The 19210-nt window shown below is 36.7% G+C and overlaps 1 protein-coding gene across 3 annotated transcripts in view; it reads left to right on the top strand.

The window, feature by feature from the left end:
- IFT80 (intraflagellar transport 80) overlaps positions 1 to 19210 on the top strand; it is a 134345-nt gene that overhangs the window by 44633 nt on the left and 70502 nt on the right. For all 3 annotated transcript variants that reach the window (XM_017850736.1, XM_017850854.1, XM_017850788.1), the window contains 2 exons: positions 4148 to 4237; positions 5555 to 5692. In XM_017850736.1, coding sequence (XP_017706225.1) covers positions 4148 to 4237; positions 5555 to 5692 — 228 coding nt within the window. The remainder of the gene's footprint in view (positions 1 to 4147; positions 4238 to 5554; positions 5693 to 19210) is intronic.

Below are 19210 nucleotides of genomic sequence, written 5' to 3' on the forward strand. Positions count from 1 at the left end.
AAAAAAAAAAAAAAGAAAAACAAACAAAAAAAAGAAAATTCTTTTCTTTAGGAATGTTGAATAATGGCCCCCACTCTCTGCTGGCTTGTAGAGTTTCTGCTGAGAGATCCACTGTTAGTCTGATGGAATTCCCTTTGTGGGTAACTCGACCTTTCTTTCTGGCTGCCCTTAACTTTTTTTCCTTCATCTCTACCATGGTGAATCTCACAATTATGTGTCTTGAGGTTGCTCTTCTTGAGGAATATCTTTGTGGTATTCTCTGTATTTCCTGAATTTGAATGTTGGCCTGCCTCGCTAGGTTGGGGAAGTTCTCTTGGATAATATCCTGAAGAGTGTTTTCCAACTTGGTTTCATTCTCCCCATCACTTTCAGGTACACCAATCAAACGGAGATTTGGTCTTTTCACATAGTCCCATATTTCTTGGAGGCTTTGTTCATTTTTTTGTATTCTTTTTTCTCTTAACTTCTCTTCTCACTTTATTTCATTAATTCGATCTTCAATCACTGATACCCTTTCTTCCACTTGATCTAATCGGCTACTGAAGCTTGTGCATGTGTCACGTAGTTCTCGTGCCACGGTTTTCAGCTCCGTCAGGTCATTTAAGATGTTCTCTACGCTGTTTATTCTACTTAGCCATTCATCTAATCTTTTTTCAAGGTTTTTAGCTTCCTTGGGATGGGTTAGAACATGCTCCTTTAACTCGGAGAAGTTTGTTATTACTGACCTTCTGAAGCCTACTTCTGTCAGCTCGTCAAAGTCGTTCTCTGTCTGGCTTTGTTCCATTGCTGGCAAGGAGCTGCAATTCTTTGGAGGAGAAGGGGTGCTCTGGTTTTTAGAAGTTTCAGCTTTTCTGCTCTGCTTTCTCTTTGGTCTTTGATGTTGGTGACCTACAGATGGGGTTTTGGTGTGGATGTGCCTTTGGTTGATGTTGATGCTGTTCCATTCTGTTTGTTAGTTTTCCTTCTAACAGTTAGGACCCTCAGCTGCAGGTCTGTCGGAGTTTGCTGGAGGTCCACTTCAGGCCCTGTTTGCCTGAGTATCACCAGCAGAGGCTGCAGAATAGCAAATATTGCAGAACAGCAAATATTGCTGCCTGATCCTTCCTCTGGAAGCTTCGTGCCAGATGGGCATCTGCCTGTGTGAGGTGTCAGTTGGCCTCTACTGGAAGGTGTCTCCCAGTTAGGTTACACGGGGGTCAGGGACCCACTTGAGGAGGCAGTCTGTCCATTCTCAAAACTCAAACGCCATGCTGGGAAAACCACTGCTCTCTTCAGAGCTCGGTTGGAAATGCAGAAATCACCCATCTTCTGTGCTGATCACAATGGGAGCTGCAGACCAGAGCTGTTCCTATTCAGCCATCTTGGAATTGTGTCCCTGTGAATTTGTTTAGATACCTGTGATTAGGCTTGTATAAATGAAACTCGGGAAGCTGGTTATATCACCGTTGGTCAAGTAAAATATGGTTTAGTGGTTCAATAGAACCTTTGGGCCAGGAGGTAGCAGAGAGAAGCAAAGTATCCATTGCCAAAATTAGCTAGAGAGAAACAGGACTTAAAGTATAATTAGTAACTTCATGCAAATTATCTATTCCTTTTGGGAGACTAAAGCAGTTGCAATTCTTCTTGAGCATAAAAACATATTCAAATTAGGATTGTACACAAAAAAGTGTGCTTAATTAATTCTTGCTTGTGGAATGCAGTTCAGAAGTATATATCTCATTTCCTTTAAAGCCTTCTTGACACCTAGAACTTGGTTTTATAGTGAGGAAATTTTTATTTATTCATTGAATAAAAATGTAGTGCATACCTATTATATACCAGGCACTGTGGTAGGTATGAGAGTCAAAATGAAACAGAACATAGTTTCTGCCTTCAAGGAGCTTGTTGTTCAAAGGAATTTTACAAAATGCCTAATAAATTAAGAAATAAATAAAAATTATTATATGTATAACAATATGCAAATATTTGTAATATATGTTGATACCCTAAATTACAGTGTGAGGAAAATTTAAATCATATTTTATTCATAAATCTTGAATATGCAATATTTATTTTGTCCCTTTAAAGTGAAACTCTTAAGAATCCGTGGCTGGGCATGGTGGCTCATGCCTGTAATCCCAGCAGTTTGGGAGGCCAAGGCGGGTGGATGACTTGAGGTCAGGAGTTCAAGACCAACCTGACCAACATGGCAAAACCCCATCTCTACTAAAAATATAAAAATTAGCTGGGCGTGGTGGTGGGCATCTGTAGTCCCAGCTGCTTGGGAGGCTGAGACATGAAAATAGCTTGAACCTGGGAGGCGGAGGTTGCAGTGAGCCGAGATCAGGTCATTGCACTCCAGCCTGGATGACAGAGTAAGACTCCATTTCAAAAAAAGAAAAACAAAAAAGAATCTGTATGTATATGTGTAGCTGTATATATTGTTACATTTGTCCTTGTAGTGTATTTCAGGACATTGGATTAATTTGGCAGTTAATTGTGAGAACTATTGCTTTTAACATGTGTTATCAAAACATTTGTTTTGAAAATGTATATTTTTTTATATTTTGAATAAAGCAAGTTATGAATTGTTGCTTATTCTTAGAGTTTATTTGGCCCACATTTAATACTTTGTACTATATACAATAAGAGCAATAGATTGGGCAGGGCCTGAGGGGAAAGCCCTTAAAATCTGCCACCCTTTGATGTGAAGTCAGTTGACTCAGACATTAAAATATACTTATAGTCTTAAAAGAAGGTTAATTCTTTTTAGTTACATTATTCTGCCCATGGTAGCATTTAATTACAGGTTAGATAATAGCCAAATGGGCCCATGAATTACATTTAAGAGCAAGACATCCATGTTTACTGTTTGGATTGCTAGTTTCTGCATGACTTATAAACACCTATGTCTATGCATAGTATGTACATTCAGCATAACCATGGGTTCTGCACTGATAGATTAACCATGAATCAAATATATTAAAAAAGATGGCATCTGTGCTGAATGTGTATAGACTTTGCTCTTGTCATTATTCCCTAACAATACAGCTATTTACATAGTATTGCCATTTTATTTCTATAGTAAGTAATCTAGAGACGATTATAAGTATGTAGGAGGATATGCATAGATTATATGCAAATATTGTGCCATTTTATATTAGGAACTTATGATTTTCATATCAGTAGGAGGTACTGGAACCAATCCCCTACAGATACCAAAGAATGACTATATACATGGAATATATACTTATCCATGGAAAACATCTTTTTGTTACATGGTAAATACAGCAAAAGTTTCTCAGAGTACTCCAGTTATACACCAGACACATGAAGATAAAGTGAATGAAACTTAGAAGAATATGACGAACAGAATGAAATGAAGAGGGTATTAAAGATGTTTGTGCAGAAGTTTTTTTAAAAAAATGGTTGGGGGAGCCGAACATGGTAGCTCACGCCTATAATCCCAGCACTTTGGGAGGCCAAGGCAGGAGGATTACTTGAGCCCAGGAGTTTAAGACTAGCCTAGGCAACATAGCAAGAGTTCTCTACCAAAAATGAAAAAAAAAAAAATTAGCTGGGTGTGGTGACACGTGCCTGTAGTCCCAGCTACTCGGGAGGCTGAGGCAAGAGGATTGCTTGAGTGTGGGAGGTGGAGACTGCAGTTAGCCCTGATCACATCATTGAACTCCAACCTGCGTGACAGTGAGACCCTGCCTCAATAAATAAATAAATAAATAAATAAATAAATAAATAAATAAACAAGCATGAAGGCAATAACAGTAATGGCATCTGCTGTATGAAGGAGAAAGCAAGATTTGGATTCAGTTGACATTTTTGGAATACATAACATATTCATTCAGTGTTATCATACAAATGTCAATCTTGAAATAGTTTAGCAGCAAGTAATTTTCCATCTGGAGTCCAGGCAACTGAGGAAATTCATAAGGTTTGAAGCTGTATAGTGGATGTCTTAGGTGCTCGGTGCTTGCGTTAGTGTAAATTACAAATGAAACAAGCAAATGAGGTATTGTACAATGGCTATAAAAGGAAGACAGGAATCCTTGAGAAGATGACAAGGGAGTCATTAGAAAGAGGCAAAATATATTTTCTTATAGAAAAAAACTTAAGTGCTTTTAAAGTTATGAATAATATTTTTTTCTCACAGTGGAAAGCTCATGATGGCATTATTTTAAAAGTAGATTGGAACTCAGTCAATGATCTTATTTTATCTGCTGGTGAAGACTGTAAATATAAGGTATGTAATGTTTAGATTTATCACTTGGCTGAAAGAATCAAATTTATAAGTACTTAGCATATAAGAATTTTTTTTAGTTTTTTACTTTAGCCATGTCTTTATACTCCAGTAATTTAGCAAATTATTTTATAATGTTAAGTGGTATTTTAAAGCATGGACTTCATAAAGACTATGTCATTAGCCTGGACAACACAGTGAGACCCTACCTCTACAAAAAGAAATTAGCCAGTTGTGGTGGAGCACATCTGTGGTCCCAGCTACTTGGGAGGCTGAGGTGAGTGGATCACTTGAGCACAGGTGGTCAAGGCTGTGGTGAGCCATAATTGTGCCACTGCATTCCAGCCTGGGCAACAAAGTGAGACCCTCTCTCTCTAAAAAAAAGAGGATCTCATTGATTACTATAGAGTTTGATATTTAATAACTAACAATATCAGTATAGCCTGTAATTTTACCGTGACTCAATTTAAGTCAATTCAGTGTGTTTTTAAAAATCAACCCTGCTGGTTTACTAAATATTGATCAATTTCAGGACAAAATAATTTGTAGAGAGGAATAAGGTTTAATGTATTAATAACTAGAGTTAGACACAATTAAATTGAAATAAATACTTTTAGAGAAAGTAGGTAGAGCCCTTACAGGGAGAAAGAAATTTAGGCAAAATGGTAAGCAAGCTAGATATGGTAGCTCATACCTATAACCCCAGTGCTTTGAGAGGCCAAGGCAGTAGGGTTACTTGAGACCAGGAGCTGGAGAACAGCCTAGGCAATATAACAAGACCCTGTCTCTACAAAAATTAAAAAATTAGCCAAGTGTGGCAGCATGTACCTGTAGTCCTTGCTACTTGGGAGGCTAAAGCAGGAGGATCTCTTGAGCCCAGGAGATCAAGACTGCAGTGAGCTATGATCATGCTACTGTACTCCAGCCTAGGCCACAGAGTGAGACCCTGTCTCTAAAATTCAAAAAACAAAACAAAGCTAAGAACTAAACATTTCAAAAAGTACTATTATATTTAAAAGACTTAAAGTGGGTAGATTTTATGTTCAGAGATTTAGTAAAATCTGAAAATTATGACAATGTTATAAAATAGTTTCTTTTTGAAATATTTAGGCTTCAAGGAATACAGCTTTGTTTTCCCCTCGTGTGATAGTAAAGACATTTAATTGCTAATATATAAGGTGCTGATTTCTAAATTTTTATTTACTACCTTGCTGGAAGACAAACTTCTTTTATGTGGTGTCTGTTATAAAACATTTTTATTTTAGTTTTGGTAAACTTCTCTGTGATATTATAAAATATTTTTAAAAATTGCTTTTGTAGGTATGGGATAGTTACAGCCGCCCACTGTACAATTCACAACCTCATGAGCATCCTATTACTTCAGTTGCCTGGGCTCCAGATGGAGAATTATTTGCTGTTGGATCATTTCATACTTTACGCTTGTGTGATAAAACTGGGGTAAGTTATAGTGGTGAGCAATCACAGATGTGCTGTCATAAATGTGGTAATGCACAACACACATGGTTCTCAATCTTTAAAAAACATTTTCAATGGATGCAATTGGTTGAATCTTTCTGATTTGTCTTTTTAATATACTGGTTCAATCAATTCCAGATATATGGGACCAAAATCTGTTTAAGTTTGAAGAATGGGCACATTCTCTACTATTTGTCTTTCTGGAAATACTTATTTTGAGCATGATTGTGAAGGATGAAGTAGTTAAAATATTAAAATTTATGCCCATTCAATATGGAAAATTCAGTTTTAAACCATTTTTTCTAATCTTTCACTGACTAGCTCATAAACTTTTTTTTTGTTTTTTGCTGTCAATATGTTTCATACGAAATCTCGATTGCATATTTTGTGTAAGGAATTAATAGTGCATTTGAAAAATAGTCATTTTAAGACCAGAGGACATGACTGGATGTGGTGTTTCATGCCTGTAATCCCAGCACTTTTGGAGTCCAAGGAGGGAGGATTGCTTGAGCCCAGGAGTTTGAGACCAGCCTGGGTAACATAATGAAACTCTGTCTCTACAAAAAAAATTTCAAAATTAGCCAAGCATGATGGTGCATACCTGTGGTCCCAGCTACTGGGAAGACTGAGGTGGGAGTCTCACTGCAGTCCAGGAGGTGGAGGCTGTAGCGAGCTATAATTGCGCCACTGTACTCCAGCCTGGGTAAGAATTAGACCTTGTCTCTAAATAAATAAATAAATAACCAAAGGACATATTTTTCTTTGTCAAGGATTCATATTTGAATACATGCAAGAATTTTTCCTTACAAGAAAATATACCCTCCTTCATACAAATTCTATTTAGAATCTAGGGAAATAGCCAACCTCAGCAGCATTTACCCATTGTACTTGAACGAATTGTTGGTTGAAGTACCCCAAAAGCAGCAGCATTATGTGGTAAGTGTGGCTGTTTTATACTATTCCTAACTGGGGAAATCATATAAAGCCACAGAACTGTGGTTTATTTGCCTCTAACGCAGAATAAGACAGAATTTTTAGAGCTTTTAATCTGTTAAGATTTCTGGTTACTTGTTTTCTACCACATAAAATATGAAGTCCTCTGCCTGGCTTTAGAAAATGTTTGAAACCTAGTGTCATAGAATCCATTCAGTCTTTTCACCCACAATTCTCTAAGTGTGTTCAAATCATGTTGAACATTGGCTCTCGAACCTTTCCTGTCTCTTACTAACATCCCCACTCGTTTTCTCATTTCATGGAATACTTTGATTTCTGTCTTAGACCATAGCAAGTTCCACTCATTCTTTTTTTTTTTTTTTTTTTTTTTTTTTTTTTTTTTTTTTTTTTGAGATGGAGTCTCGCTCTGTCACCCAGGCTGGAGTGCAGTGGCGAGATCTCGGCTCACTGCAAGCTCCGCCTCCCGGGTTCACGCCATTCTCCTGCCTCAGCCTCCTGAGTAGCTGGGACTATGGGCGCCCGCCACCACGCCCATCTAATTTTTTGTATTTTTAGTAGAGATGGGGTTTCACTGTGTTAGCCAGGATAGTCTCGATCTCCTGACCTCGTGATCCGCCCACCTCAGCCTCCTAAAGTGCTGGGATTACAACCGTGAGCCACTGTACCCGGCCCCAGTTCCGCTCATTCTTAAAGGTCCATCTCATGTTTGACTTCCTTTGATCTTGCCTTCCATTGACTCTAAAGTTTGTTTGTATGTTTTTCTAATTTCTTTTCTGCTAGGTCCCTACTTTCTCAATTACAGCATCAGGATGTTGAATCATCCCATCTAATCACTTAAGGAGATTTTACCTCTGATTTTCCCTATCAATGATTCTAAATCTGTAGAATATGTAGTCTCATTTTCACAATGTATTACGTTCTTTCATTGTCAAAATCCCATGGTTCAATAATTCTCTATTATTGGTGCAACACAGTAGATACTCAACAATTTATTAATAAGCCAATTTAAACATAATTTTAGGTTGTCATTTTGATTAAAATATTTAAAAATTTTAAAAGCTTGAATTATAGGTTTATCTCATTAAGCACCTAGTCTTTTTATTTAGAATGTTAGCATCTATCTTTTATTCAATAGACATTAAATATATACTACTCATCAGACAGTGTTCTAGAAACTGGGGATATAAATAAGAAAAAGATATAAAGACTTTCACTCAAGTTGTTGACAGTGTAGTGGAGAATTAGACTATAGTACTTACAGTGCATTATGATAAGTGATATAAGGGAAGGTTTTTATACAAGCACTGCAAAGGTGTGGAAGAGCCTAACTCAGCCTGTGGGACATTGACTAGAGAGCAGAGCCTTGAAGAATTAGTAGTTCTCCCAGGAGACAACGTTGGGGAAGAGAGTTGCCGGCAAAAGAAACCTCTTGCGAATCGAAGTACAAAAGAATATGGTGCTTTTTGTGCAATGTCTGTAAAATTTTCATGACATAATATGAGGAGATAATACAGAAAAGATAGATGGACTAAAGTGTTTGCCATGCAGCAGAATCCAGATTTCAGTCTTTTAAAATCTAATTCTGTTTTGTGGAGCCTCCTTTGGGGTTGCTGTTGGGTAGAAGAGAGGTGAGGTAGTTGAGCCCCTGATCTCTCTCACTACCTGCAACCAGAGTAGCTCCGGTTATACTGTTTGAACGTCTAGTATAAGATTTTCTTTGAACAGCTGAAACAGTGAAGTTGGAAATTGAGTATATTAGTCGGTAGAGAGCCATGGATGATGTGTAGTAACATGGTAGTATTCAAATGTTGGAAATACTGCTTTGAGGTCAAAGGAACTGATTTGAGAGAAGGAATAGAATAAACAAAGGTGAGGAATCATGGTTTATTAGAAAAATTAAAAGTTTAGTATGGCCACAATAGTTTGGAGTTTATCTTATGGGCAATGATGAGTCACTGATCCATTTTAGATAGTTACCTTATTAGATTTGGCATTTTGGGGGAAGCATACTCTAAGATCATCATAGAGGAGAGATTAGAGTAGAGGTGCACTAGAGGCAGGATGGCTAATTGGGAGCTGTTGTAGTACAAGAAAATGATGACGTTGGCCTGAATAATAGGGAAGTAGCAGTGGAGATGGAAAAAAATAGACAGGTTCAGGAGATAAATCCTTGCTGTATAAGTAGAAAGAGACAAGAATAATTACCTGAGTTTCCATTCCTTACTGTCTGGATGTTTGCCTGAGGATAATGCCCTTTCATGATGTAATGCCCTGTTCAATCATTACAGTAGTAAACCAAGTTACCTAAATTTCAGCATTCATAAGTATCACCTGGGTATTGCAAAAATACACATTATTGGGTACTATTTGCAATATGGAGAATCAAAATCTCAGAGAATGAGGCTCTGTGAAGTGGTATTTTTAGGAAGTTTCCTAGTTGTCTTTATGCAGGTTGTCCTCAGAGGGCACTTGAAGGAAGACTTAGTGAGATGCTTGATACTCCTTTTGAGTTCTGAAATGGGCAATGCTTACTCTACTGCAGAAAAAATACCTTGAATTTGGAGATGAAATAGTAAACTATAATGCAGGTGATACCAAAAGAGAATAGTATAACAGAAAAAATTACATTTCTTAAAAATCTCAGGTAATTTATTCTTCTGACTCGTTCTAAGCATCTTCTTCATTTAAAATTACTGTTGGGGGTCAGGCGCGGTGGCTCACGCCTGTAATCCCAGCACTTTGGGAGGCAGAGGTGGGCAGATCACGAGGTCAGGAGATTGAGACCATCCTGGCTAACATGGTGAAACCCCATCTCTACTAAAAATACAAAAGCAGAATTAGCTGGGCGTGGTGGCAGGCGTCTGTAGTCCCAGCTACTTGGGAGACTGAGGCAGGAGAATGGCATGAACCTGGGAGGCAGAGCTTGCGGTGAGCCAAGATTGTGCCACTGTACTCCAGCCTGGGTGACAGAGCGAGACTCCATCTCAAAAAAAAAAAAAAAAAAAAAAAAAAAAATTACTGTTGGGTTATGTCTGCCACTTTGCTGCAGCAACAATGTTGACAGTATATGAATCATATGTGTGATGATATTATCTCTTAATGTTCTAGACGGATTCTTTTAGAATAACTAGTTGTAAATACTATTCAAACACTTAACTTTCATTCATTGAATTATCAATTTTTTTTGTTTCATTTTCTGCCTTGTATATTTCCACAAAAGAATTTGGAATTCATTTATGCAATCATTTCTTTTCTTTTTGCAAGGTTTATATTAACCCTGTAATATATCCTTTTATACAGTTATCATTTAGATTTTTATGAGTTACTTAATATTTAGATTTTTATGAGTTACTTAATGTGTTATTTATGTGTGTATGTATATCTATACTAAATATATTTATTTGTTTGATTCTTTCTGGAGAATATTTTGACATTTTATATCAAAAACCCAAGAAATAAACATATACTTTAACCCAGCAATTCCAGTTTTAGGATTTATCCTAAGGTAATAATAAGATAAAGAATGCTTAGTGGAGCATTATTTATAATTTAACAAATGAAAAGCAATCTAAATCTCTAACAGTAAGATATTATTTAACTTAATTATGAAATATAATTCTTACAATGAATTATTCGTTATTAAAAATGATCATTACTTTTATAATACCATGAAAATGTTTTAAAATATATGACCACAAGAAAAAAATAGTTACAAACTTTATGCATAGGGTGATCTTATTAGTATATATCTGTATAAATGAACAGAAAAATAGTCTGATATGATATAACAAATTTTAACAATGGTTATGTCTGGAGTTTGGTGATTTAGTCATAGGTGGTGATAGGTGAGTTTTCTTCTTTTGTGCATATCTACATTTTCAAAATGTACATTTTTTAAATCTACATTTTCAAATAAAATGTATAGTTTTGAAAAGGGAAAATAGCTTTATCCTTTCTTTTGTTTAGTTTTCTCTAGATTCTCTGATCATGTAATTCAGCCTTCTTTCTCTTTTTAAAAAATGTTGTTTTTTGAAGTTATCCAATTTATTTTAGAAATATGTATTAGTTAAAACATGGGAAACTATTTTTAAGGTGACATGCATTTTTTTTTTTTTTTGAGTCTCCCTCTGTCGCCAGGCTGGAGTGCAGTGGCATGATCTTGGCTCACTGCAATTTCCACCTCCCGGATTCAAGCGATTCTCCTGCCCCAGGCTCCCAAGTAGCTGAGATAACATGTGCGTGTCACTACGCCCAGCTAATTTTTGTATTTTTAGTAGAGGCGAGGTTTCCCCATGTTGGCCAGGATGGTCTCGATCTCTTGACCTGGTGATCCACCTGCCTTGGCCTCCTGAAGTGCTGGGATTACAGACGTGAGCCACCGCGTCCGGCCTGGTGACAGTGACATACATTTTATTGGGGCAATAAATTCTACTCATACAGATAATAAATAGCTATGAGCACTTTTTGAGGTTTAATAAAAGTATGTAATACTTTCTGCATATCTTTTTTTTTTTTTTTTTTTTTTTTTTTTTTTGAGACAGAGTCTTGCTCTGTCACCCAGGCTGGAGTGCAGTGGCGCTATCTCAACTCACAACAATCTCTGCCTCCTGGGTTCAACTGATTCTTGTGCCTCAGCCTCCCAAGTAGCTGGGACTACAGGCATGCACCACCACTCCCAGCTAATTTGTATTTTTAGTAGAAACGGGGTTTCACCATATTGCCCAGGCTGGTCTTGAACTCCTGAGCTCAAGTGATCCATCCGTCTTGGCCTCCCAAAGTGCTGGGATTATAGGCATAAGCCACCATGCCTAGCCTCTGCATATCTTTTTTAAGAATGCCAAGCAGACATTGCCTTTATAGAGTTTACTTTCTTGTTGATAAGACATATAGTAAATAATTAATTATACACTCAGTTATTTAATTACAGTTGTAATAAATTTTAAAAACAGGAACAGGCTGCTCTTAGTAATGAGAACTAATATGTCTGGAGGGTCAAAGCAGGTTAGTGTGATGAAAGGGAAGAAAGGCAGCGCTTATTGAGACTCTTCACCTTTTCTTCTTACCACATAAGTAGATATGGTAACTGCTGGTGTCAACTTAGAGTAAGTTTACCCAACTTACTCTTAATGGTGTCAATTTAGACCTGAAAATTTAAGTCAGCTGGTGTCAGCTGCTTTTCTCACACAATGTTTTCTCTTTCGTAAAAAAAAATTGCCAAGGCTTCTTTTAAAAGTACATGTTTTCTTGAATCTGGAAATGTTACCCTTAAATGTAGCCCCTTGTTTCTTTTTGTTTCTCTCGTAATCTGTAACTTAAAGTGGTATAATGAATGTATGTCTAAATAATGTAATCATTTATCCAGGGCCAGATTTTGTGAAATAATTTCAATATCAAATATATAAGAATCTAATCTGCAGAAATCATCTATAACCTAGCATTTTCCACAAATTTATCAAATTTCTATTTAGTGTTTGAGAGCTCTTCACAAATTTTTAGTTGAGGTGCAGCGTTCCTTTTTTTTTTTCTTTTTGAGAGGGAGTCTAGCTCTGTCACCCAGGCTGGAGTGCCGTGGCGCGATCTCGGCTCACTGCCATCTCTGTCTCCCGGCTTCAAGCGATTCTCCTGCTTCAGCCTCCCGAGTAGCTGGGATTATAGGTGCCTGCCACAGCGCCCAGCTAATTTTTGTATTTTTTATTCGAGACGGGGTTTTGCCATGTTGTCCAGACTAGTCTCAAACTCCTGACCTCAGGTCATCTACTTGCCTGGGTCTCCCAAAGTGCTGGGATTACAGGCGTGAGCCACTGCGCCGGGCCTTGTTCTCTTCTTTCAACCATTGACTCCTCTCAAGTTTATGGCTTTTTTTAAAAAACAAATTTATCAGGATACAATTTGTATATGACACATTTTACCCATTTAAAATGTGCAACTCAGTGTTTTCTACGATATTCATAGGGTTGTGCAACCATTACCAAACTCTAATTTTAGAACATTTTCCTTTCCTCTAAAAGGAGTTGTGTACCCATTAACTGTCAATCCCTATTTTTCCCTACTCCACTCCTAGTCCCTGGCAACCACTAATCTACTTTTTTTCTATGAATTTGTCAAGTTTAGACATTTCATATAAATGAAATAATACATTATGTGGCCTTTTGTGACTGGCTTCTTTCAGTTAGTGTGTTTTCAAGATTCATCCATGTATCCAGTACTTTATTCTTTTTTATAGACAAATAATATTTCATCATATGTTTATAACACATTTTGTTTATTTATTAATCAGTTAATGGACATTTAGTGGTTTCAAAATTTGGTTATTAGAAATAATGCTGCTATGACTATGTGAACACATGTTTTATTTTGTGTGGACATGATTTAATTTTCTTGAGTGTATACTTAGAAGTAAAATTGCTACAATAAGTGTAACCCTATGTTTAACTCTTTGAGGACCTGCCAAATTGTTTTCCAAAGTGGCTGTCTGCCTACTTTTGATCGCTGTCCAGTCTTCAAATACTTGTTTTTGTATTTTGTCTGGAGTGCATAGGTGTTATCTGTGAGAAGGCAGATCTAATAGCAGCTGTTCTGCTATTGTCATTCTTTACATATCAGAAGTTTATTTTAAATAATTGAACACGAGTTTGTAAAAATTAGCTTTGCACATTTCAGAGCTACTGCGGTGATTCTCAAGGTGGAGTGGAGTGGGAAAGCTACCTGTTTGAATTTCATCGTTCAAGAAATTTTCCAGAAAAATAGCCAAAAGGCATAAATAGTTCATAGACAAATATAAATGGCCAATAAAAACATGAAAGGATGTTCAGTTTAACTAATAAATAAATATAAAATAAAGAAGTAAATAAATAAAATAATATATTTTACCCAATAAGTTGAAAAGATTAATAACGACCTAAAACCCTCAGTTTCAGTTGAGCAGGAAGGAATTGAACTCCTTCATTTATACAGTATTAGTGGAAATATGAGTGATTTGACTTTTTGAAGGGTAGTTTGATAATACATATCCAAATGTCAGATGCACATATCCCTTGACTCAGGAATCTCTCTTCTAGGAGTTTTCTTTAAAGAGATCATTGCACAAGTACACAAAGATATATGCATATCAGTTGTCATCACAGTATTAATAGTGAAAAGTAAAAATAAATATCCATGAGCAGGAGACTGATTGGTTATTATTCTATATACCTAAAGTGCAATACCCTCAACTCATTAAAAATGGAGAAGAAGGATCATGTTTAATCATCTGGAAAGATATTTGTGATGTTATTTAGTAAAAAGACTGGGTTATAGGACAGCATGCTATTCTATGATCTCACGTAAGTAAAATTGTGTACCCATGTCTCTAACTGTATGACTAAAGGTATACCCGTTGTTGTTGGATAGTATATTTGGGCCATCTTTTCCTTCCTCTTTAGATGCTTTTGTATAGTGTGACCCTTTCTCTCTGACTATATCAGTTATACAGATGCAATAAAGGTTTTAAAATTTTCTTCAGTAAAAATGAGCAGAGGAGGAATGGTGTCACAGAAAATGGTGGAATAGGCAGCCCTAAAAATTGGTTCCTCCACTGAAGTAGCCATTAAGCTGGAAAAAATGTCAGAATCATTTTTTTCCGAGCTCTGGGATCTAATAAAAAAAACACTAGCAACCAGAGGAGTGCTTAATTAAAAAACAAAACAAAACAAAACAAAAAAGGCTAAATTTTTTGGTAAGCATTGTGGCATTTTTGCTTACTTGCGTACTGTCCCCCACTCCCAGCCTGGCAGGAGCTAAAATGATGGCAACCTGGGTTCTGGTGTGGCTTGCTGGTGTGTGTGTATTGGGTGGTGCAGTGGGGGCGGGGGAGGGGACACAATATGGACAGTGTCCTCAAAAAGTTGCGATTCTCACAAATTGCACTTTTTGACCTCTCATAGTTCCCTGAAGGACTGGCATAAAGTTTTGTCTTTGTTTTGATGCCTTAGAAATCTCTCAGTGCTGGAGTGGCATTAAAGAATAAGGGCTGAACCGGGCGCTGTGGCTCAAGCCTGTAATCCCAGCACTTTGGGAGGCTGAGACAGGCGGATCACGAGGTCAGGAGATCGAGACCATCCTGGCTAACATGGTGAAACCCCGTATCTACTAAAAAATACAAAACACTAGCCGGGCGAGGTGGCGGGTGCCTGTAGTCCCAGCTACTCGGGAGGCTGAGACAGGAGAATGGTGTAAACCCGGGAGGGGGAGCTTGCAGTGATCTGAGATCAGGCCACTGCACTCCAGCCTGGGCAACAGAGCGAGACTCCGTCTCAAAAAAAAAAAAATTGAAAAAATAAAGAATAAGGGCTTTGGAGGGTCCTCACATGTACTGAGGGATCTAGAATGTAACATACATGCCCAGGGCCATACACATGCTCAGAAAAGACCAGAGGATGTGAGGCTTGTATCACTGGAAAATCTTTCATCTATGAACAAACAAGGAGTGAAAGCTAAAGTAGAGTTGTAGGTGGTCTGGCTATGTATTAAAGGAGTGCTTAGGTCAGAGCCAATTGACAAAGAGTGGGAGAGTATTTTTGTTCTTTCTTTTTGGCTCTGTCTGGCTGACCACTGAGATAACGGAATGGAGACTTCAGTGACCACACACAAAAGCAGTCTGCAAAATAGTTTGGAAAAGTCAGTAAATAGACAGATAACTGAGCCCTCAACAAGCAACAATACAAGCCTTGTTGGGGAGAGATTCTGATTTCCAGAGTTACCATATTATGATATTAAAAACATCCAATTTTCTACAAAAAATTACAAGGCATACAAGAAGCAGGAAATTACAGCCCATTCACAGGGAAAGAGATTAATAGAAACCATACCTGAGAATGCCCAGCATTGGACTTATTACAAAAATACTTTATTTTTTTCAAAGTTTTATTGTTAATTGACAAATAGTAATTGTTTATGACGTACAGGTACAATGTGCTGTTTTGATATATGTGTACATCGTGGAAGGATTATATCAAACTAATTAACATGTCTATCACCTTACATAACATTTTTTGTAGTGATAACGTTTAAAATCTTCTATTTTAGCAATTTTGAAATCTACAACACTTTGTTATTATTATTAACCATGCTATGCAATAGATTTTGAAAACTTTCTGTCCTGTCTAACTGAAACTTGATACTCTTTAATCATCATTTCCCCATTCCCCACTACGCGCCACCTGGTAGCCACTGTTCTACTCTTTACTTTTATAGATTTGATTTTTTTATTTAACTTTAATTTTTGTAGATACACAGTAGGTGCAGATATTTATGGAGTATATGAGATGTTTTGATGCAGCATGCAATGTATAATAATCATATCGCAGAGAATGGGGTATCCATTCCCTCAAGCATTTATCTTTTGTGTTACAAACAATCCAATCATACTCCTTTAGTTATTTTAAAATATGCAATTAAATTATTGACTATAGTCACTCTGTTGTACTATCAAATAATAGTAGATCTTATTCTTTCTCATTTTTAAAATACGTATTAACTATTCCCACCCGCTCTCCTCCCCGAACCCATGACCCTTCCCAGCCTCTGATAACCATCCTTCTTTTTTTTTTTTCTGAGGCAGAGTCTTGCTCTGTCACCAAGTCTGGAGTGCAATGGAGCAATCTTGGCCCACTGCAACCTCTGCCTCCCGGGTTCAAGCAATTCTCCTTCCTCAGCCTCCCGAGTAGCTGGGAATACAGGTGCCTGCCACCACGTCTGGCTGATTTTTGTACTTTTTTTTTAGTAGAGACTGGATTTCACCCATGTTGGTCAGACTGGTCTCGAACTCTTGACCTCAAGTGATCCACCTACCTTGGCCTCCCAGAGTGCTGGGATTACAGGTGTCATCCTTCTACTCTCTATCTCCATGAGTTCAATTGTTTTGATTTTAAATCCACAAATAAATGAGAACATGCAATATTTGTCTTTCTGCACCTGGCTTATTTCACTTAACGTAGTGATCTCTATTTCAATACATGTTATTGCAAATAACAGGATCTCATTCATTTTTATGGCTGAATAGTACTCCATTGTGTATATGTACCAAATTTTCTTTATCTATTCATCTGTTGATGGACAGTTAGGTTGCTTCCACATCTTGCCCATTGTGAACAGAGCTACAACAAACATGGAGATAGCTCTTCGATATATTGATTCTTTTCTTTTAGGTATATACCTAGCTGTGGGATTGCTTGGTTATATGGTAGCTCTATTTTTAGTTTTTTGAGGAACCTCTAAACTGTTCTCCAAAGTGGTTGTACAAATTTACATTCTCACCAGCGGTGTATGAGTGTTCCCTTCCCTCCACATCCTCACCGGCATTTGTTATTGCCTGTCTTTTAGGTATAAGCCATTTTAACTGCAGTGAGATGATATGTCATTGTAGTTTTGATTTGCATTTCTCTGATGCTCAGTGATATTGAGCACCTTTTCATATACCCGTTTGCCATTTGTATGACTTCTTTTGAGAAATGTCTATTCACACCTTTTGCCCAATTTTTTATCAGATTATTAAATTTTTTTCCTGTGGAGTTGTTGGGTCTCCTTATGTATTCTGGTTACTAATCCTTTGTCAGGTGGGTAGTTTGCAGATATCTTCTCCAATTCTGTGAGTTGTGTGTTCACTTTGTTGATTGTCTCCTCTGCTGTACAGAAGCTTTTTTAACTTGATGCGATTCCATTTGTCCATTTTTGCTTTGGTTGCCTGTACTTGTGGAGTATTACTCAAGAAATTTTTGCCCAAGTCAACGTCCTGGAGATTTTTCCCAATGCTTTCTTGTAGTAGTTTCATAGTTTGGGTCTTCAGTTTAAGGCTTTAATCCATTTTGACTTGATTTTTGTATATGGTGAGAGATAGGGGTCTAGTTTCATTCTTCTGCATATAGATATCCAGTCTTCCCAGCACCATTTATTGAAGAGACTGGACAAAGACTTTAAATCAGTGATCTTAAATATGCTTAAAGAGCCAAAGGAAAACAGATCACAGTCTGAACAAATAGAAAATACCAGTAAAAGGATAGAAATTATACAAAAGGAATATTATAGGAATTCTGGAATTGGAAAAAAGCAAAGGATAAAAGAAGGGTACATACCCCCAGAAATGCAAAATATGTTGTCTCTTTAGCAATGAGTTTTATGCAGATAAAAATTACAATGTTATGCCATTCCCATTCATCAGAAAATGGGGAAATGGGGCTCTTTGTGGAACATTGATGGGAACATTAACTGGCACAGCTTTTCTCAAGGGTAATTTGGTAAAATCTGTCAAGAGCTTTGAAACTTTTGACATAGCTATTACTTCAGGGAAGTATAAAAGTGCATTGCATATTAATTTGCTCATTTATTTTCATATTTATCAATTCTTTTACAAATATTTATTGAGAGTCTGTTAGATGCCAGGCACTTGCCCTAGTTGTTAAAGAAAATCCATAAATAAAATAAATTCTGTGTTGTTGAAAGTTTTTATTCCATCGGATGAAAGACTATAAACAAGCAAAAGTAACATATTTTAAACAGTAATGAGTGCTATAAAAATTAAGCTGGGCAAAGGAGATGGCATTATTTTAAGTGAGATGATCAGAGAATATAAAAACAAATGTAGAAACTAAATGTACATTACTGGATGGTAAGTAAAATAAATATGGTACAAATGAATTACCTTTGGGATAAAAATTAAAAGTCATAGTACCATAATGTTTTCTATATTACATGATAAATTTTATTTTACCTTTGATTTTAAGAAATGCTTGATTCCAATTGTAAGGGCACAGATGTTCAAATTAACATAGTTATTATAAATAAATAAATTATACAGTATATTAATTATGCTGTATTAAACGATAGTGTCCAAGGGGAAAGATCTAAATATACAAAGTACTTGGCCTCATTTTTAATTAGCTGACATTGTTGCTTTTATTTATCAGCAGGTGGTGCTATTGCTTGTGTAAGAGATAACTTTTTTGTGATTCTCATTTTCTCTGTCTTTGACTATTCGGTTAGGCATTATAATAAAAAGGTATCTACCTGTTCATCTTTTCAATTAAAATAACTGCAATGACTTACCATGTGCAGTAACTGCTCCTAAACATCAGTTAATGTGCCCTAAATGAATGTAAGAAACTTTGCATCTATTTTCTCTTCCACTTAAACTTACTTTGTAAATGTACAATTTTATGAATTGAATTTATTGAACTTGGCCAAAGTTTATACTTTTTTTTCCCCCAAGAACACAAATCCACTTTTATTTACTTTTCGTTAGCTTAAATTCTTGAGGGGTACAGCATCACACAGATTCTGTGTCCAGTGGCCTTAGCAGGAAGATTTCTTTGGATTTTGGCACAAACCATGCTCCTGTTTCCATGGGCCCAAATTATCTTTCCACGGATTACTCTAGTTTGTTTGGTTTGCCACCAGGAGTCACTATGTTCTTTGTTTTGTATACATAAGCATATCTCTTGCCCAAATAGAATTCAGTTTCATCTCTAGCATAAACACCTTCAACTTCAAGAAGAGCTGTGTACTCCCTTTGGT

Source organism: Rhinopithecus bieti, unplaced genomic scaffold, assembly GCF_001698545.2.
Source record: "Rhinopithecus bieti isolate Rb0 unplaced genomic scaffold, ASM169854v2 scaffold_55, whole genome shotgun sequence".
In the NCBI taxonomy this organism is placed as follows: domain Eukaryota; kingdom Metazoa; phylum Chordata; class Mammalia; order Primates; family Cercopithecidae; genus Rhinopithecus; species Rhinopithecus bieti.